Below are 21,569 nucleotides of genomic sequence, written 5' to 3' on the forward strand. Positions count from 1 at the left end.
CAGCGTTACCCATGCAGAGCAAGGGGAACAACCACTCCAAGTCTAAGAGCGAGTGACGTTTGAAACGCTATTAGCGCGCACCCTGCTAACTAGCTAGCCATTTCACATCGGTTACACCAGCCTAATCTCGGGAGTTGATAGGTTTGAAGCACAGCGAAGAGCTTCTGGCAAAACGCAGGAAAGTGCTGTTTGAATGAATGCTTACGAGCCTGCTGGTGCCTACCATCGCTCAGTCAGACTGCTCTATCAAATCATAGACTTAGTTATAACATAATAACACACAGAAATACGAGCCTTAGGTCATTAATATGGTAGAATCCGGAAACTATCATCTCGAAAACAAGACGTTTTTTCTTTCAGTGAAATACGGAACCGTTCCGTATTTTATCTAACGGGTGGCATCCATCAGTCTAAATATTCCTGTTACATTGCACAACCTTCAATGTTATGTCATAATTACATAAAATTCTGGCAAATTAGGAGGCCCAAACTGTTGCATATACCCTAACTCTGCGTGCAATGAACGCAAGAGAAGTGACACAATTTCACCTGGTTAATATTGCCTGCTAACCTGGATTTCTTTTAGCAAAATATGCAGGTTTAAAAATATATACTTCTGTGTATTGATTTTAAGAAAGGCATTGATGTTTATGGTTAGGTACAGTCGTGCAACGATTGTGCTTTTTTCGCAAATGCGCTTTTGTTAAATCATCCCCCATTTGGCGAAGTTGGCTGTCTTTGTTAGGAAGAAATAGTCTTCACAGAGTTCGCAACGAGCCAGGTTAGCAGGCAATTTTAACTAAATATGCAGGTTTAAAAATATATACTTGTGTATTGATTTTAAGAAAGGCATTGATGTTTATGGTTAGGTACACATTGGAGCAAGACAGTCCTTTTTCGCGAATACGCACCACATCGATTATATGCAAGGCAGGACACGCTAGATAAACTAGTAATATCATCAACCATGTGTAGTTAACTAGTGATTATGATTGATTGATTGTTTTTTATAAGATAAGTTTAATGCTAGCTAGCAACTTACCTTGGCTTCTTACTGCATTCGCGTAACAGGCGGGCTCCTCGTGAGGCAGGTGGTTAGAGCGTTGGACTAGTTAACTGTAAGGTTGCAAGATTGAATCCCCGAGCTGACAAGGTACAAATCTGTCATTCTGCCCCTGTACAAGGCAGTTAACCCACCGTTCCTAGGCCGTCATTGAAAATAAGAATGTGTTCTTAACTGACTTGCCTAGTTAACTAAAGGATAAATACAGGCGTATTTAAAAAATAAAAAATAATAATCGGCCACATCGGTGTCCAAAAATACAGATTTCCGATTGTTATGAAAACTTGAAATCGGCCCTAATTAATCGGCCATTCCGATTAATCGGTCGACCTCTACAACAGACTAACAGCATAACATGAAACAGAATAAACAATACCACACAAAGACATGGGGGAAACAGAGGGTTAAATACACAACACATAATGAGGGAAATGAGAACCAGGTGTGTGGGAAAACAAGACAAGACAAATGGAAAATGAAAAATGGATCGGCGATGGCTAGAAGACCGGCGACGTCGCCCGCCGAGCACCGCCCGAACAAGGAGAAGCATCGACTTCGGCAGAGGTTGTAACATTCCCAATAAGTAATGTAGTTTTGTTTTGACTGTGTTGTAATTTGTTTTATTCTGATTGATTGGATGTTCTGGTCCTGAGGCTTCAGTGTGTTAGTAGAACGGGTTTGTGAACTCAGCCCCAGGACCAGCTGGATGAGGGGAGTCTTTTCTTTGCTCAGCTCTTGGCATTGCAGGGCTTGGTGATGATATGAGAGGGGGTCACTGTATTTTAGATGTTTCCTTAAACTAAATTGCTCTTTTTTGAGTTTTTATTATTAGTGGATATTGGCCTAATTCTGCCCTGCATGCATTGTTTGTAGTTTTCCTCTGGACATGTAGGAGAATCTTACATACCTCTGCATGCAGGGTTTCAATGGGGTGTCCCATTTGGTGAGATCTTATTTTGCAAGTGGACCCCACACCTCGCTGCCATAAAGTGCAATTGGTTCAGTGACACATTCAATTCTCTTTCTCCCCCCCCATCTCTCTCTCTCTTTCTCCATTTGATTCATTGCTCAGCAGTCTTATGGCTTGGGCGTAGAAGCTGTTAAGGAGCCTTTTGGACCTAGACTTGGCGCTCCAGTACTGCTTGCCGTGCGGTAGTAGAGAGAACAGTGTACGACTAGGGTGACTGGAGTCTTTGACAATTTTTTGGGCCTTCATCTGACACCTCCTAGTATATAGGTCCTGGATGTCAGGAAGCTTGGCCCCAGTGATGTACTGGGCCATACATACGCACTAGCCTCTGTAGTGTCTTACAGTCTGATGCAACCGGTCAGGATGCTCTCGATGGTGCAGCTGTATAATTTTTTAAGGATCTGGGGACCCATGCCAAATCTTTTCAGTCTCCTGAAGGTGAAAAGGTATCGTGCCCTCTTCACAACTCTCTTGGTATGTTTGAACCATGATATGTTGGTGATGTGGACACCAAGGAACTTGAAACTCTCGACCCGCTCCACTACAGCCCTGTCGATGTTAATGGGTTTCTGTCCGGACCACCTTTTCCTGTAGTCCACAATCAGCTCCTATATACAGTGTTGTAACGATGTGCAAATAGTTAAAGTACAAAAGGGAAAATAAATAAACGTAAAAAATCTCATTCTCTCACCCCACCTCTCTCTGTTTCACCCCCCCCCCCCCCCCCCCCCCCCCTCTCTCTCTCTAACATCTGGGTCTCTAACAGCTCCATTGCATCTGCTGCAGCTCAGCTCTGGTGCCACGCTGGAATCTCACATATTTTCCATTTTTGTGCGTGTGTGCGTGTGTTTGTGTGTGTGGTGATTCCGTGGAGACAGATGCCCTGTGTGTTTCTGTGTATCTGTGGCACAGAGGCAACAACACTAAAGGAGCTGAATGTGGAGGAGAATTGGACCTCAGCTTGCTTCGTGTCTCTAATGCTGCAGGAATGTATGACCCACTGGAGGAAGACTTTAACTAGAGGAAACATCCAGGCAGCCAAGCACAATTCATGGGTGTGTGTGGGTGAACATGTGATGTGTTAGGGTCAGAGGTAATGATGGTTCCGTCAGGGTAGAGGGTGGAGGATGTCACATGGTACGTCAATAGAGGAAACACACAAGGTTGTGTAACCATGTGGGAAGACAGACGGACAGGCAGGCAGACAGACAGACAGACAGACAGACAGACAGTGATTGTCCAAGTCATGTTTTGAGTTCTGGATATGTTCAGTTCTGGTTTAAGGAGTGTAATCACTCTCTCCATTTCACAGCTAACCACCACCTAAACTATGACCCCCACAGCCTCCAGGCACAGTGACCCCCCACAGCCTCCAGGCACCGTGACCCCCCACAGCCTCCAGGCACCGTGACCCCCCACAGCCTCCAGGCACAGTGACTCCCCCCACAGCCTCCAGGCACGGTGACCCCCCACAGCCTCCAGGCACAGTGACCCCCCACAGCCTCCAGGCACCGTGACCCCCCACAGCCTCCAGGCACCGTGACCCCCCACAGCCTCCAGGCACAGTGACTCCCCCCACAGCCTCCAGGCACCGTGACCCCCCACAGCCTCCAGGCACCGTGACCCCCCACAGCCTCCAGGCACCGTGACCCCCCACAGCCTCCAGGCACCGTGACCCCCCACAGCCTCCAGGCACCGTGACCCCCCACAGCCTCCAGGCACCGTGACCCCCCACAGCCTCCAGGCACAGTGACTCCCCCCACAGCCTCCAGGCACGGTGACCCCCCACAGCCTCCAGGCACAGTGACCCCCCACAGCCTCCAGGCACCGTGACCCCCCACAGCCTCCAGGCACCGTGACCCCCCACAGCCTCCAGGCACCGTGACCCCCACAGCCTCCAGGCACAGTGACCCCCCACAGCCTCCAGGCACAGTGACCCCCCACAGCCTCCAGGCACCGTGACCCCCCACAGCCTCCAGGCACAGTGACTCCCCCCACAGCCTCCAGGCACCGTGACCCCCCACAGCCTCCAGGCACCGTGACCCCCCACAGCCTCCAGGCACAGTGACCCCCCACAACCTCCAGGCACCGTGACCCCCCACAGCCTCCAGGCACAGTGACCCCCCACAGCCTCCAGGCACCGTGACCCCCCACAGCCTCCAGGCACAGTGACCCCCCACAGCCTCCAGGCACAGTGACCCCCCACAGCCTCCAGGCACCGTGACCCCCCACAGCCTCCAGGCACCGTGAGCCCCCACAGCCTCCAGGCACAGTGACTCCCCCCACAGCCTCCAGTCAAATCAAATCAAATGTTATTTGTCACATGCGCCGAATACAACAGCGTTACCGAATACAACAACCTTACCGTGAAATGCTTACTTACAAGCCCTTAACCAACAGTGCATTTATAAGAAAATAGAGTTAAGGAATATTTACAGAGCGTTTTAGAGCATATTACTATATACCTGTGAATACATTCATGAAATGGAGAATGGATTAAACTGTTTACCCATTTAATAACCAGACCTTCATACAAACTGTGCTGAATTCTTGACGCACAATCAAACATGCTGCTATATGTTGCTATATGCTTCCAGCACGGCCACAAGCGAGTCACTCTGGGAGGCCTAAGTGGCCCGCGGCAATCTAGTGTACACGAGCCGTCAGTCATATTTCAATAAGTGTCTCTCTCTCCCTCTCTCGTCTCTCATTTTACTGTTTGTTCCTTACTTCTAACTTTGGTTGTTTTGCTGAGAGGAGTGACTTTTGATGCATTATGCCTTGCTTAACAGGTGCTGAACACTGAGTACTGATGTAATATAGTGTTTGTGGTGTACTAAATTCTCTGTGTCTGTCTGTCTGTCTGTCCGTCTGTCTGTCTGTCTGTCTGTCTGTCTGTGTCTCTCTTTCACTCTCTCTCTCTCACTCTCTCACTCTCTCCCTGTGTGTGTAGGAAGGAGCAGAGTGTGCTGTCTCCAGTTAACTGTTGGAACCTGTTGTTGAGTCAGGTGAAGAGGGAGAGCCGAGACCACGCTACCCTGTCTGACCTCTACCTCAATAACATTATACCGCGCTTCGCCCAGGTCAGCGAGGACTCCGGACGACTCTTCAAAAAGGTAACACACACGGGAGCACACGTGCACATGCACGTCAAACACAAATGCATACCACAACACACACCACAGCCACACATAACATAACACACCTGTGGTCTAGCGTGGCTTAACGGTCTAGGCCGCTGCCTCATGGGTTTGACCCACTGCTATGTCAGCACACTCTATCTCTGTCTCTCTCTATCTCTCTCTGTCCCAAAAACAAACATCTCTGACAATTTACCCACCGTTATCTCCCTCCCTGGGAGATTCTCAATTGGTTTTGTTAATGCCCCTGTCCTCGCCTCCTTTTGGGCGGCAGGTAGCTTAGCCGTTAGGGCGTTGGGCCAGTAACTAAACAGTCGCTAGTTTGAATTCCCCGAGCCGGCAAGGTGAAAACTCTGCCGATGTGCCCGTGACCAAGGCACTGAACCCTAATTGCCCCAGGGTCGCTGTTGATAATGGCAGACCCTGGCTGTGACCTCACTCTCCAAGGGTGTCTCAGGGGGAGTAGGGATATGCAAAACACATTTCCAATTCACACTTAAAGTACATATTAATACACACATGTACATTTGTGAAGTAGGACAAATATAAGCACCCAACAAATTATTTGTTTTATTTTGAAAAAGATCAAAGGTAATCGAGGAGAGGAAATGTGGAAACAAATGCGCTTGTATGAAATGAGACTCTCCAGGCATATGACGAATCCCCAAATATATGTTTAAATTGGTCAAAATGTATTTTGTTAGTTGTGGCACACATTTAGATCAAATTACAAGTAGCATAACGTTTTAAACGTGTGAATGCTTTTCTTCTCTGACAAAACAACAGCTGATTCAAACAGGGGTGTGGCAGATGTTAAAACTCTTCCGTGAAGGACTCAGGGAGGATACTAAGGTGGAGGGAAGAACACTTCCGTGAAGGACTCAGGGAGGATACTAGGGTGGAGGGAAGAACACTTCCGTGAAGGACTCAGGGAGGATACTAAGGTGGAGGGAAGAACACTTCCGTGAAGGACTCAGGGAGGATACTAGGGTGGAGGGAAGAACACTTCCGTGAAGGACTCAGGGAGGATACTAAGGTGGAGGGAAGAACACTTCCGTGAAGGACTCAGGGAGGATACTAGGGTGGAGGGAAGAACACTTCCGTGAAGGACTCAGGGAGGATACTAAGGTGGAGGGAAGAACACTTCCGTGAAGGACTTAGGGAGGATACTAAGGTGGAGGGAAGAACACTTCCGTGAAGGACTCAGGGAGGATACTAGGGTGGAGGGAAGAACACTTCCGTGAAGGACTCAGGGAGGATACTAAGGTGGAGGGAAGAACACTTCCGTGAAGGACTCAGGGAGGATACTAAGGTGGAGGGAAGAACACTTCCGTGAAGGACTCAGGGAGGATACTAAGGTGGAGGGAAGAACACTTCCGTTCTCCTACTAACGATTTACACTCTCAACCACTCCACCACTTATCGGCTTTCGGGTCACAGAGGAGAAAGGAGAGGAGTCTAGGAGAGGACGGTATTTTCCCCAAATTAGAATCTCTCTCTCGCCCTCCCTGCCTCTCTGCCTCCCCCTCCCCATTAGCCCTGTATTTGGGATGTTGATATGACAGTTGAGGTCTCAAGGCCACTCTTATCCAAACATCCCTCCAAACTCTTCCCACCTTTCACCTCTCTGCCGGTGTGTGTGAGGGAGTGTTTCTGAATGTGTCTGTACAGATAAACCTATGGGATTACTCATCTCCAACCTTTCTTCTGTAAGAGAGATAGCTAGTTCTGTCCCAAATAGTACCATGCCCCCTATGAAGTGCACTACTTCAGACCAGGACCTATCAAAAGTAGCACACTACATAAGGAATAGGGTGCCATTTGGAACACAGGCCTAGAGAGCTAGGTAACTCCTGAGAGAAAGAGATGACTCAAGTAGGGATTCAATATTTCAGGAACTTTCCCCAAATTCCCAGGTTTTCCAGAAATCCTTGCTGGATTATTCACCTGCTGATTCCAGGGATCTTCCAACCGGGTTCTCTGGAAAATCTTGGTCATTTGGGAAAGATACCAGAATTGTGCAACCTTACTCAAGAGATTCCAGTTTATTCTGACCCTCTACTGTTCATTGTAACTGTTCTCTATGGTTGTATGATCTCTGTCACGGTCAGGGGTGTCGGTTCAGCATCTCTGTCACGGTCAGGGGTGTCGGTTCAGCATCTCTGTCACGGTCAGGGGTGTCGGTTGAGCATCTCTGTCACGGTCAGTGGTGTCGGTTCAGCATCTCTGTCACGGTCAGTGATGTCGGTTCAGCATCTCTGTCACGGTCAGGGGTGTCGGTTCAGCATCTCTGTCACGGTCAGGGGTGTCGGTTCAGCATCTCTGTCACGGTCAGGGGTGTCGGTTCAGCATCTCTGTCACGGTCAGGGGTGTCGGTTCAGCATCTCTGTCACGGTCAGGGGTGTCGGTTCAGCATCTCTGTCACGGTCAGGGGTGTCGGTTCAGCATCTCTGTCACGGTCAGGGGTGTCGGTTCAGCATCTCTGTCACGGTCAGGGGTGTCGGTTCAGCATCTCTGTCACGGTCAGGGGTGTCGGTTCAGCATCTCTGTCACGGTCAGGGGTGTCGGTTCAGCATCTCTGTCACGGTCAGGGGTGTCGGTTCAGCATCTCTGGGTCTGACTGAGAGGACAGGAGTGAGTCAATCTGGACTGTCTCGTCAAAACATTAATTATCAGTCTGATGATAGCGTCGGTTTGAACTCCACACACACAGAATTGTGTGTTCTTCAGCAAAACTACAATGGCTAATTAACTAGATAATTAGTTAAATTAAAAAATTTCCAGTCAGTGACATGAGCCAGAGGCTACAAGTCTAAAGCACTCATACACACACTCATACTTGCACACACACGAGCACTCACACACAGTCACGTGCACACACAGAGTGGGGCTGTGGTAAGTAGTGCAGAATGATGTGATGTGCTGCTCAGTGTGTGTGATGTTGTCCGAGGAGGCTGCACATCTGTGTTCCATTCAGAGAGGGAGAGAGAAAACAGGGAGGGAGAGAGACAGACAGAGAGCGAGACAGAGAGAGAGACAGAGAGCAAGTGAGACACAGAGAGAGAGAGGCAGAGACAGAAAGAGAGTGTCACGCTCGTCCTCCTCCTCATCTGAGGAGGAGTAGTTGGAAGGATCGGAGGACCAATATGCAGCGTGGTAAGTGTTCATCTTGATATTTATTTCAAAAGAGAACACTGAACGATCTATACAAAAATAACAAACAACGAACGTGAAGCTATCGTATAATAGTGCTGACACAAAACACTACACATAGACAATCACCCACAACCCACAATGACAAAACAGGCTACCTAAATATGGCTCCCAATCAGAGACAACGACAAACACCTGCCTCTGTTTGAGAACCATATCAGGCCAAACACATAGAAATAGACAAACTAGACATACAACATAGAATGCCCACTCAGATCACACCCTGACCAAACAAAACATAGAAACATACAAAGCAAACTATGGTCAGGGCGTGACAGAGAGTGAGACAGAGAGAGAGGGAGACAGATATAGAGAGAGAAAACAGAGAGAGAGCGAGACAGAGGGAGAGAGAAAACAGAGAGAGAGCGAGACAGAGAGAGATGGGGGGGGGGGGGGGGGAGGAAGAGAGAGAGAAACAGAAAGAGAATATTTAGTGCACTAATGAGGGGGAATGTTCCTAACGGTCCAAATGGACCTGAGGTGAGGTGAGGTGAGGTGAGGTGAGGTGAGGTGAGGTGAGGTGAGGTGAGGTGAGGTGAGGTGTGAAACAGCCGACACAGCTGTACAGACTGACAGGAAACTTCTATTCTATTATATCTTCCTCTCTCCATAGCTCTTTTCACGTTAGGCTTAGGTTTATTTCAACATCTTGTGTACATATGCAGAAACATATAAAATATGTTGTCATACAATATAAAACACAAGTAAAAAGATGTGATTAGGTTAACTATACCCCTCCTCTCTTTGTCAGAGAAAGGCCCAAAAAATTGTCAAAGACTCCAGCCACCCTAGTCATAGACTGTTCTCTCTGCTACTGCATGGCAAGCGGTACCAGAGCGCCAAGTGTAGGACAAAAAAGGCTTCTTAACAGCTTCTACCCCCAAGCCATAAGACTGTTGAACAATTAATCCAATGGCCAACTGGACTATTTACGTTGTCAACCCCCCCACACCTTTGTTTTTACACTGCTGCTACTCTCTGTTTATTATCTATGCATAGTCACTTTACCCCTACCTACTGTAATGAACACAATGGGAGACAGAGGACCACAGGAGGCAGGTAGCTGGGTCCAGGGGCAGGCAGAAGGTCATACACAGGGGGGTCCAAAAAGGCAACAGTACAGGCAGGGAAAAGGCTAGTAACGTCTTCCGGGAGATCAGGCAACAGGAAATCCGACAGGCTAAAGTACAGGCAGGGAATAGTCAAAAGGCGTCATTAGTGAGGCAGGCCAAAACTATCATACACGGGTGGATTAAATGATGGGAAAAACAGAGCTCCGAATAGAGGTGTGTCACAAAACAAACAATACCTCACAATTGTCGTGTCTTTGGCATCATTAAAGGTGAAGACTGTTATTTTATCAAATCAATTCTCTGTAATTATTATTACGTGATTACACTAATGTAAATTTAATTAACTAGGAAGTCGGGGCACCACTGAATATCTTCAGATTACGAAGTTATACTTTTCCGAATATAACTCTTATAACTCTTTACCTCACCTCAGTCTCATTTGAACGTCGTAAATTGTTGCTTATCTGCACAAACCCAGCCTTTACTATAAATCATCCATACACCAATTGGCTTAATCATTATTTACTAACTAACTAAATGATCACAGAACTGCATAAACAAACAACAGTAGATATTGGTTACTAACAATGACAGGGAAGATTCCCTAGTGGGCTAAACCGATATGACGGCTTGGTGGACAAAGGGAAGGGGGTGTGGACTGAGAGAGAGCGGGAAAGACAAAATGGATTCATTACACAGTCTATAATTATATACATTGAAATGCTATTCCTTCGCACATGAACGGCCGCTCATTCGAGAATAATTGCAAGTACATATTTACGATGTATGTCATTGTTGTCTTCTCTGTTGGAATCCGGTCCGTCTGCTGGAGAGTTCATCCAAGTCTCTCTCTCTTTTTCTGGTTCCCTGAAGATCCATTTTTCGTGGTTAGAATGGATACTTCAGAGTACCATTCAGAAATGTTCTCATAGAATAGAAGTTTCAGTGGTTGTCGGTATTCGCATCCCAGGTTTACATAATTTCTTGCTCCAGACAGGTAATTAGTATCTAAGATTTGCTCTTATTCTGTAGGGATCGATAGTCTGAGTTTAACCATTTTCAGCCGTGTAGCCAATGCTCCACGTGGTATGGTTAGAAATTCAATAACTATTCGCAATCACAGCTCATGCTGTGGGTTTGCTTAGTCTGAAGAGGATTTCCTCAGGTGGGGGTTTTATTCGTAACAATAGGAAAGGGCTGTTCCATGATGCCAGATCATGTCTGTGCTCACGGGGGCGGGTCAATGACTTAGTTAAACTTTAAAGGGAATACAAAACTCTCACATTAAATGTTTAACATCACATTACATCATTTCACAAATAGTTTCATCTTTACTCATTCATTTTATACAAGAAATAGATGCAAACCTCATAATTGAGAAATGTACACATTCAGGGATATAGTTATGTGTTCCTGTCCTCTGAGGTCACCAAATGAAACACACTCAACATAACTGACCCTTAAGTGTCCACTGACCCTTCCCACATTCTCACAAGTGGACATCTAGTTTCATTTTCCCATTTTGAGGATTTAGGAGTTCGACCACGTGAAATACTTTGTTCACTCTGTGGTCTCTCTCTCTCTCTGCATGAAAAGGGGAAGAGAGTCTCTGCCAGGAATTTACGACCTGAGATAACAGAACCTGTGTGTAGGAGAGAGTGAGAGAGGGGGAAGCCACGATCTACACCCAGAAAGGGCCACATCATGACACAATGATGGGGTGCAAAGAACTGAACTATATAGTGTGTGATAATGACATACAGGTGTGTGAACAGGTGATCAGAATTAATGTGATTGGGATCTGGAGAGTGAGCAGCGTTCAGGGGATCTATGTGTTTGAGAGTGTGAGCTGGAGAGTGAGCTGCGTTCAGGGGATCTACGTGTTTGAGAGTGTGAGCTGGAGAGTGAGCAGCGTTCAGGGGATCTACGTGTTTGAGAGTGTGAGCTGGAGAGTGAGCAGCGTTCAGGGGATCTACGTGTTTGAGAGTGTGAGCTGGAGAGTGAGCAGCGTTCAGGGGATCTACGTGTTTGAGAGTGTGAGCTGGAGAGTGAGCAGCGTTCAGGGGATCTACGTGTTTGAGAGTGTGAGCTGGAAAGTGAGCAGCGTTCAGGGGATCTACGTGTTTGAGAGTGTGAGCTGGAGAGTGAGCAGTGTTCAGGGGATCTACGTGTTTGAGAGTGTGAGCTGGAAAGTGAGCAGCGTTCAGGGGATCTACGTGTTTGAGAGTGTGAGCTGGAGAGTGAGCAGCGTTCAGGGGATCTACGTGTTTGAGGGTGTGAGCTGGAGAGTGAGCAGCGTTCAGGGGATCTACGTGTTTGAGAGTGTGAGCTGGAGAGTGAGCAGCGTTCAGGGGATCTACGTGTTTGAGAGTGTGAGCTGGAAAGTGAGCAGCGTTCAGGGGATCTACGTGTTTGAGAGTGTGAGCTGGAGAGTGAGCAGCGTTCAGGGGATCTACGTGTTTGAGAGTGTGAGCTGGAGAGTGAGCAGCGTTCAGGGGATCTACCTGTTTGAGAGTGTGAGCTGGAGAGTGAGCAGCGTTCAGGGGATCTACCTGTTTGAGAGTGTGAGCTGGAGAGTGAGCAGCGTTCAGGGGATCTATGTGTTTGAGAGTGTGAGCTGGAGAGTGAGCAGCGTTCAGGGGATCTACGTGTTTGAGAGTGTGAGCTGGAAAGTGAGCAGCGTTCAGGGGATCTACGTGTTTGAGAGTGTGAGCTGGAGAGTGAGCTGCGTTCAGGGGATCTACGTGTTTGAGAGTGTGAGCTGGAAGCAGACGTTACACCTACATGTACAAATTGACCTAACCTGTACCCCCACACATTGACTCGGTGCCGGTACCCCCTGTATATAGCCCCGTTATTGTTATTTTATTGTCTTTTTTTTGTCTTTTATTTTTGACTTTAGTTTATTTAGTAAACATTTTCTTAACTCTATTTCTTGAACTGCGTTGTTGGTTATGGGCTTGTACGTAAGAATTTCACAGTAAGGTCTATAGCTGTTGTATTTGGCGCATGTGACAAATACAATTTGATTTGATGGATGGATTGAAAGATGGATGACAGTGAGGGGCTGGTTGGATTTCAGGTGGATTCATCTTGTTAATGATGAGGTTCTGTCTATCATTACAGAGGATGGACATCTTTTCTGTGTCTCTGTCTCTGCAGAGTAAGGAGGTTGGTGTCCAGCTTCAGGAGGATCTGATGAAGGTTCTGAACGAGCTCTACGCGGTAAGACTGACTCGTCACACACACACACACACACACACACACACACACTCTTCACCACAATGAGACTGGTGTTGTATGTGTAGGCAAGTCAACATAGCCGTTTGATAGTCAGCATGTGTTTTAACTGTGTTTGTGGAGGAGGACATAGTCCCAGAGAGATTCCCTGCTGGGAGGGAGGTTGTTCTCTGTTTAGGGGCAGCAGAGGAACCACATAACTATGTCAAGACAAGTAGCAGCAGACTAATAGTGTAATTACACAGTGAGACACTCCACTAGACAGAAATAGACCGGCACACACACAGTATGGAGAGAGGACTGGGCTCAATGTCTGCCTCAGTACTCCACAGAGTCTGACAGACAGAATGTGTTTGGTGCTGTGCAGATAATCATATCTATACATCACCTCAACTCCTAAACACCTCAGCTTTAAAGCGGCATTCAGCAGTTGAAACAATCACAAAAACCAAGCGGATCCCCGCCTCTGTTTCAGTTCAAATCTGAAGGACAGGGCAGGAGAAATGTAACAACTCTCAGATTAATGGATAGAGCTATGGATGCAACGACTGACTATCCATGATATCAACATATAGCTTTAACCATGTTTTAACACTATATGGTGTTTGTTTACATTTACTTTATTGACCAACATTGTAGTAAAACAATCGAATATTTTGGGTTCTAGTGGGGTGCGACTGTTGAACTAAGCTCATGAGGCATTTATAAGTCATATTCTTCAAGAATCAATGGGTACATATCATTAATTTATAAGTTACATTCTTCATGAATCAATGGGTACATATCATTCATTTACAAGTCCAAAAATGAATGGAGCAACTACAGATTGCCCCTTTAAGTGATCCTTTTTCAAGAGATTAGTGAATCTGAATCTGAGCCTTGCTTAGCTCTGGCCACACACACACACACACACACACACACACACACACACACACACACACACACACACACACACACCCTTGTGAAGCAGCAGTCTGATAGTTTAAAGAGGGAAACTCATGGGGTCGTCCGCCCATGTTTCCCCTTTAAGTGGTCAGTGTTAGTGCTGACACTGCACACACTGACACACGTGTGTGGCATTCCCTGGCAGAATTGTGTTTGTGAGAGAAACACAGAGACAGAGACAAAGTGAAGAAAAGTGTGTGTGTGTGTGTGTGTATGTATGCACGTCAGGGTTTCCGTTAGGAAAATGTGGCGCCGGACATTTGACCGGCAGCATTTTAATTTACCGGACATTTGACCGGCAGCATTTTAATTTACCGGACATTTGACCGACAGCATTTTAATTTACCGGACATTTGACCGACAGCATTTTTATTTACCGGACATTTGACCGGCAGCATTTTAATTTACCGGACATTTGACCGGCAGCATTTTAATTTACCGGACATTTGACCGACAGCATTTTAATTTACCGGACATTTGACCGACAGCATTTTAATTTACCGGACATTTGACCGGCAGCATTTTAATTTACCGGACATTTGACCGGCAGCATTTTAATTTACCGGACATTTGATAAACTTACTGAACCATATGCGTTAGGTGTGTAACCTGATTAGGGTGCGATTAGGTTAGAGCTGCCGCTTTCAAGGAGCTGGACTCTAACCCGAAGCTTATAAGAAATCCTGCTATGCCCTCCGACGAACCATCAAACAGGCAAAGCATCAATACAGGACTAAGATCGAGTCCTACTACACCGGCTCTGACGCTAGTGGGATGTGGCAGGGCTTGCAAACCATTACATACTACAAAGGGAAGCACAGCCGAGAGCTGCCCAGTTACACAAGCCTACCAGATGAGCTAAATAACTTATATGCTCGCTTCGAGGCAAATAACACGGAAACATGCATGAGAGCACCAGCTGTACCGGAAGACTGTGTGATTACACTCTCCGCAGCCGATGTGAGTAAGACCTTTAGACAGGTAAACATTCACAAGGCCGCAGGGCCAGATGGATTACCATGACATGTGCTGCGAGCATGCGCTGACCAACTGGCAAGTGTCTTCACTGACATTTTTAACCTCTCCCTGTCCGAGTCTGTAATACCAACATGTTTTAAGCAGACCACCATAGTGCATGTGCCCAAGAACACTAAGGTAACCTGCCTAAATGGTTACCGGCCCGTAGCACTCACATCTGTAGCCATGAAATGCTTTGAAACACTGGTCATGGCTCACATCAACACCATCATCCCAGAAACCCTAGACCCACTCCAATGTTCATACCGCCCCAACAGATCCACAGATGATGCAGTCTCTTGCACTCCACACTGCTCTTTCATACCTGGACAAAAGGAACACCTATGTGAGAATGCTATTCATTGACTTCAGCTCAGCGTTCAACACCATAGTGCCCTCAAAGCTCATCATTAAGCTAAAGACCCAGGGACTAAACACATCCCTCTGCAACTGGATCCTGGACTTCCTGACTGGCCACCACCAGGTGGTAAGGGTAGGTAACAACACATCCGCCACGCTGATCCTCAACACAGGGGCCCCTCGGGGGTGAGTGCTCAGTCCCCTCCTGTACTCCCTGTTCACTCATGACTGCATGGCCAGGCACGACTCCAACTCCATCATTAAATTTGCTGATGACACAACAGTGGTTGGCCTGATCACCGACAACAACTAGACAGCCTATAGGGAGGAGGTCAGAGACCTGGCCGTGTGGTGCCAGGACAACAACCTCTCCCTCAACGTGATCAAGACAAGGAGATGATTGTAGACTACAGAAAAAGAGGACCGAGCACGCCCCCATTCTCATCGACGGGGCTGCAGTGGAGCAGGTTGAGAGCTTCAAGGGTCCTCAGATCCTCAAAAGTTTCTACAGTTGCACCATCGAGAGCATCCTGACTGGTTGCATCACTGCCTGGTATGGCAACTGCTCGGCTTCTGACCACAAGGCACTACAGAGTGTATTGCGAACGGCCCAGTAGATCACTGGGGCCAAGCTTCCTGCCATCCAGGACCTCTATACCAGGCGGTGTCAGAGGAAGGCCCTAAGAATTGTCAAAGACTCCAGCCACACTAGTCATAGACTGTTCTTTCTGCTACCGCATGGCAAGCGATACCGGAGCGCCAAGTCTAGGTCCGAGAGGCTTCTAAACAGCTTTTACCCCCAAGCCATTAGACTGCTGAACATCTAGTCAAATGGCAACCCAGACTTTTTGCATTAACCCCCCCCCCGACCCTCTCCACACCACTGCCACTCTCTGTTGTCATCTATGTGTGGTCATTTTGATAACTCTGCCTACATGTACATACCACCTCAACTGGCCGTGCCCCCACACATTGACTCTGTACCGGCACCCCCCTGTATATATTGTTATTTTTTGTAACTGCTCTTTATTTACTTCTTACTTTTATCTCTTATTCTTTTCCGTATTTTTTTGAAACTGCACTGTTGGTTAGGGGCTCGTAAGTAAGCATTTCACTGTAAGGTCTACACCTGTTGTATTCGGGCGCATGTGACTAATAAAATTTGATTTGATACTTCTTAATGAATTCTGATGTTGAAGATGCTAGACTAACTGTCCACATTTACTTTTCCTCAGCCGACAAGACGAGTAACAAACAGAAAAATCACTAACCTATGTCAGTCTACTATCTCCCATAGTAGGACAGTTTACCTATTCTATTGGTCAGCTTTTTTATTTATGTATTTTATTTATTTCACCTTTATTTAACCAGGTAGGCTAGGTGAGGACAAGTTCTCATTTGCAACTGCGACCTGGCCAAGATAAAGCAAAACAGTTCGACACATACAACAACAACACAGAGTTACACATGGAATAAATAAACATAAAATCAATAATACAGTAGAAAAATATATATACAGCATGTGCAAATGAGGTAGGATAAGAGAGGTGAGGCAATAAATATGCCATGGTGGCGAAGTAATTACAATAAAGCAATTAAACACTTGAATGGTAGGATGTGCAGAAGATGAATGTGCAAGTAGAGATACTGGGGTGCAAAGGAGCATGATAAATAAATAAATACAGTATGGGGATGAGGTAGATTGGATGGGCTATTTACAGATGAGCTATGTACAGTTGCAGTGATCTGTGAGCTGCTCTGACAGCTGGTGCTTAAAGCTAGTGAGGCTAGTACATTTACATTTACATTTTAGTCATTTAGCAGACGCTCTTATCCAGAGCGACTTACAGTAGAGTGCATACATTTTATTACATACATTTTATTACATTTTACATACTGAGACAAGGATATCCCTACCGGCCAAACCCTCCCTAACCCGGACGACGCTATGCCAATTGTGCGTCGCCCCACGGACCTCCCGGTTGCGGCCGGCTGCGACAGAGCCTGGGCGCGAACCCAGAGACTCTGGTGGCGCAGCTAGCACTGCGATGCAGTGCCCTAGACCACTGCGCCACCCGGGAGGCCTAGTAAGCTAGTAAGAGTCTCCAGCTTCAGAGATTTTTGCAGTTTGTTCCAGTCATTGGCAGCAGAGAACTGGAAGGAGAGGCGGCCAAAGGAAGAATTGGCTTTGGGGGTGACCAATGAGATATACCTGCTGGATTGCGTGCTACGGGTGGGTGCTGCTATGGTGACCAGTGAGCTGAGATAAGGCGGGGCTTTACCTAGCAGAGACTTGTAGATGACCTGGAGCCAGTGGGTTTGGCGACGAGTATGAAGCGAGGGCTAGCCAACGAGAGCATACAGGTCGCAGTGGTGGGTAGTATATGGGGCTTTGGTGACAAAACGGATGGCACTGTGATAGACTGCATCCAATTTGTTGAGTAGAGTGTTGGAGGCTATTTTGTAAATGACATCGCTGAAGTCGAGGATCGGTAGGATGGTCAGTTTTACGAGGGTATGTAAGTCAGAACCGTCGAGAGTAGTGATGCTGGATGGGCAGGTAGGTGCGGGCAGCAATCGGTTGAAGAGCATGCATTTAGTTTTACTTGCATTTAAGAGCAGTTGGAGGCCATGGAAGGAGAGTTGTATGGCATTGAAGCTCATCTGGAGGTTAGTTAACACAATGTCCAAAGAAGGGCCAGAAGTATACAGAATGGTGTCATCTGCGTAGAGGTGGATCAATGAATCACCAGCAGCGAGAGCGACATCATTGATGTATACAGAGAAGAGAGTCGGCCCGAGAATTGAACCCTGTGGCACCCCCATAGAGACTGCCAGAGGTCCGGAAAACAGGTCCTCCGATTTGACATACTGAACTCTATCGGAGAAGTAGTTGGTGAACCAGGCGAGGAAATCATTTGAAAAACCAAGGCTGTCGAGTCTGCCAATAAGAATGTTGTGATTGACAGAGTCGAAAGCCTTAGCCTGGTCGATGAATACGGCTGCACAGTAATGTCTCTTATCGATAGTGGTTATGATATCATTTAGGACCTTGAGCGTGGCTGAGGTGCACCCATGACCAGCTCTGAAACCAGATTGCATAGCGGAGAAGGTACGGTGAGATTCAAAATGGTCGGTAATCTGTTTGTTAACTTGGCTTTCAAAGACCTTAGAAAGGCAGGGTAGAATAGATATAGGTCTGTAGCAGTTTGAGTCTAGAGTGTCTCTCCCTTTGAAGAGGGGCATGACTGCAGCAACTTTCCAATCTATGGGAATCTCAGACGATACGAAAGAGAGGTTGAACAGGCTAGTAATAGGGGTTGCAACAATTTCGGCAGATAATTTTAGAAAGAGAGGATCCAGATTGTCTAGCCCGGCGGATTTGTAGGGGTCCAGATTTTGCAGCTCTTTCAGAACAACAGCTGTCTGGATTTGGGTGAAGGAGAAGTGGGGGAGGTTTGGGCGAGTTGCTGTGGGGAGCGCAGGGCTGTTGACCGGGGTAGGGGTAGCCAGGTGGAAAGTATGGCCAGCCGTAGAAAAATGCTTATTGAAATTCTCAATTCTCAAATCAAATCAAATTTTTATTATTGTGGTTTTATCGGGGATAACAGTGTTTCCTAGCCTCAGTGTAGTGGGCAGCTGGGAGGAGGTGATCTTCTTCTCCATTGACTTTACAGTGTCCCAAAACTTTTTTTGAGTTTGTGCTACAGGATGCAAATTTCTGCTTGAAAAGCTAGCCTTAGCTTAGCTAGCCTTAGCTTTGTGTATATTTGTTCCTAACTTCCCTGAAAACGTGCATATCACGGGGGCTGTTCGATGCGAATGCAGAACGCCACAGGATGTTTTTGTGCTGGTCAAGGGCAGTCAGGTCTGGAGAGAACCAAGGGCTATATCTGTTCCTGGTTCTAATTTTTTTGAATGGGGCATGCTTATTTAAGATGGTGAGGAAGGCACTTTTAAAGAATAACCAGGCATCCTCTACTGACGGGATGAGGTCAATATCCTTCCAGGATACCCGGGCCAGGTCGATTATGAAGGCCTGCTCGCTGAAGTGTTTTAGGGAGCGTTTGACAGTGATGAGGGGTGGTTGTTTGACCGCAGACCCATTACGGATGCAGGCAATGAGGCAGTGATCGCTGAGATCTTGGTTGAAAACAGCAGAGGTGTATTTGGAGGGCAAGTTGGTTCGGATGATATCCCGTGTTTACGGATTCAGGGTTGTAGGTTCATTGATAATTTGTGTGAGTGTCACGCCCTGACTAGGGTGGGCATTCTAGTTTCTTTATTTCTATGTTTTGTATTTCTATGTTTTGGCAGGGTATGGTTCTCAGTCAGGGACAGCTATCTATCGTTGTCTCTGATTGGGAATCATACTTAGGCAGCCTATTTTCCTTTGGTGTTTGTGGGTAGTTATCTTTGTTAGTGGCACTATAGCCCTGTAAGCTTCACGGTTGTTTCTTCGTTTCTTGTTTTGTTGGCGACATTTACAATAATAAAAGAAAATGTACGCTCACGACGCTGCACCTTGGTCCTCTTCTTCAGACGAGCGTGACAGTGAGATCGAGGGCATCAAGCTTAGATTGTGGAGGAAGAAGTAGGCTATTTCAAACAGTCTCTCATACCAGGGCTACATTTTTTTTAAATGTAAAAAAGCAATGAGTCTGATGCAACAGATCAGAACGTTTATTTTAAAATGTTGATAAACTCTTATTTCTTCCCATTGTAAGCGTAGCGATGTGTACAAGGCAGGAGGCTACGTGAGAATGTTCGTTCCATAATGCAGTTACTGCTGCTCTTTAATTATTTCTTACTTTTATTTCTTATTCTTTTTTGGGGGGGGTATTTTTATATTTCTTTTTTTGACAAATAAAATTTGATTTGATATGAATTAACAGGTAAAGACCATTGTCAAAAGGGCACCACACATGCAGTGTCATGTGACAGAGATGGAAATATCCATTAGAAAGTTGAAGAGTGGGGATATAATATGCAACAACTAACATGGGTTACTAATATGACTAGGATTGTGCCTTTGGCTACTGGACAATGAAAGAAAGTTGCTAAAAAATAATTGCCTTCAAGGATATGGTGTGATTTTGTCTAGGCTACTTTGAAGCAAGGTAAGACATGCCTCATAATATGTATTAAGACTTTCAGGGTTTCAAACAATTAAGTACAGGTTTTCAAAATGCATACTGCCTCCAGCTCATTGCAAAGTGGTACGTGACGTGCTGATGAAGCCTGCCTGATGAAGCCTGCCTGATGAAGCCTGCCTGATGAAGACTGCCTGATGAAGACTGCCTGATGAAGACTGCCTGATGAAGAGTGTTTGAGATGCTGTAGCAGCAGCTGTCACACTGACAGATTTTCCACTCAAAAGTTCTGTATCTGTATTCTGTACGCGTGTGAAAAATAAGGTCAATGTCAAAGGTGTTCAATCCACAGACTCATGTACGTAACAAATATACTGTACAAATGCACCAATTTAATTCCACTAAATTATGCAAATGAACCTATAGAACGATAAGCATGACCAGTTAAATATATTTCCATCGATTGGTATTTCCATCAATGAAAAGACTAAAAAGCATTATTTCGCTATGTGATTTTTCTTCTTCTCCAGGACGATTGGCCAGCGGCAATTTTATTAATCGTCTTTTTAAAATTATCGGCCAAAAGACGGCTATTACCTGCTAACAGAAACCCTGATGCACATGTATGTGTGTGTGTGGAATTCCCTGTCAGCCAGTGGTATGCCAGCGCACCAGGCCTCTCATTCCTAACAATCCACTGTCCAGCGGTGTGACATTGTATGACACACACACCCTTGAGAAGCACGGCTGGACAGTGTATGACACACGCACCCTTGAGAAGCACGGCTGGACAGTGTATGACACACACACAGACACAAACACACACACACACAACCCTCTCTCTCGCTCTCTCTCTCACTGCTCCTCCTGTCCCCCTGTGTAGGTGATGAAGACATACCACATGTACAACACAGACAGTATCAACTCTGAGAACAAACTGAAGGATGCAGAGAAACAGGAGGAGAAGCAGATGGGGCGCTCTGGTCGCCAGGACGACAGACAGACTCCCAGGTCACCTGACACACTGGCCAGCATCAAGACGGAGGAGAAACATGTCCGACGCTCCTCAGTCAAGAAGATAGAGAAGATGAAGGAGAAGGTAAAGTGTGTGTGTGTGTGTGTGTGTGTGTGTGTGTGTGTGTGTGTGTGTGTGTGTGTGTGTGTGTGTGTGTGTGTGTGTGTGTGTGTGTGTGTGTGTGTGTGTGTGTGTGTGTGTGTGTGTGTGTGTGTGTGTGTGTGTATAGGGACAAGAATATGAGAGCAGCTCTGTCTGAGGAATGAGACCCTGAGACCTCTACTGACATGTTGGCTGATGATGCAGGTCACACAGCACAGTCCATTATAGTGTGTGTGCATATACAGTTGATGTCGGAAGTTTACATACACCTTAGCCAAATACATTTAAACTCAGTTTTTCACAATTCCTGACATTTAATCCCAGTAAAAATTCCATGT

General features: G+C 46.5%; 1 protein-coding gene across 1 annotated transcript in view; it reads left to right on the forward strand.

Annotated features, from left to right (window-relative positions):
- The window catches only part of LOC120042516 (SLIT-ROBO Rho GTPase-activating protein 2B-like), a 52,719-nt gene that overhangs the window by 12,382 nt on the left and 18,768 nt on the right, over positions 1-21,569 (forward strand). Inside the window, exons 4-6 of the mRNA XM_038987347.1 lie at positions 4,987-5,149; positions 12,622-12,684; positions 20,998-21,213. Of these exons, the coding sequence (XP_038843275.1) occupies positions 4,987-5,149; positions 12,622-12,684; positions 20,998-21,213 (442 nt within the window). The remainder of the gene's footprint in view (positions 1-4,986; positions 5,150-12,621; positions 12,685-20,997; positions 21,214-21,569) is intronic.

The sequence above is a fragment of the Salvelinus namaycush genome, unplaced genomic scaffold (genome assembly GCF_016432855.1).
Source record: "Salvelinus namaycush isolate Seneca unplaced genomic scaffold, SaNama_1.0 Scaffold701, whole genome shotgun sequence".
Taxonomy (NCBI): domain Eukaryota; kingdom Metazoa; phylum Chordata; class Actinopteri; order Salmoniformes; family Salmonidae; genus Salvelinus; species Salvelinus namaycush.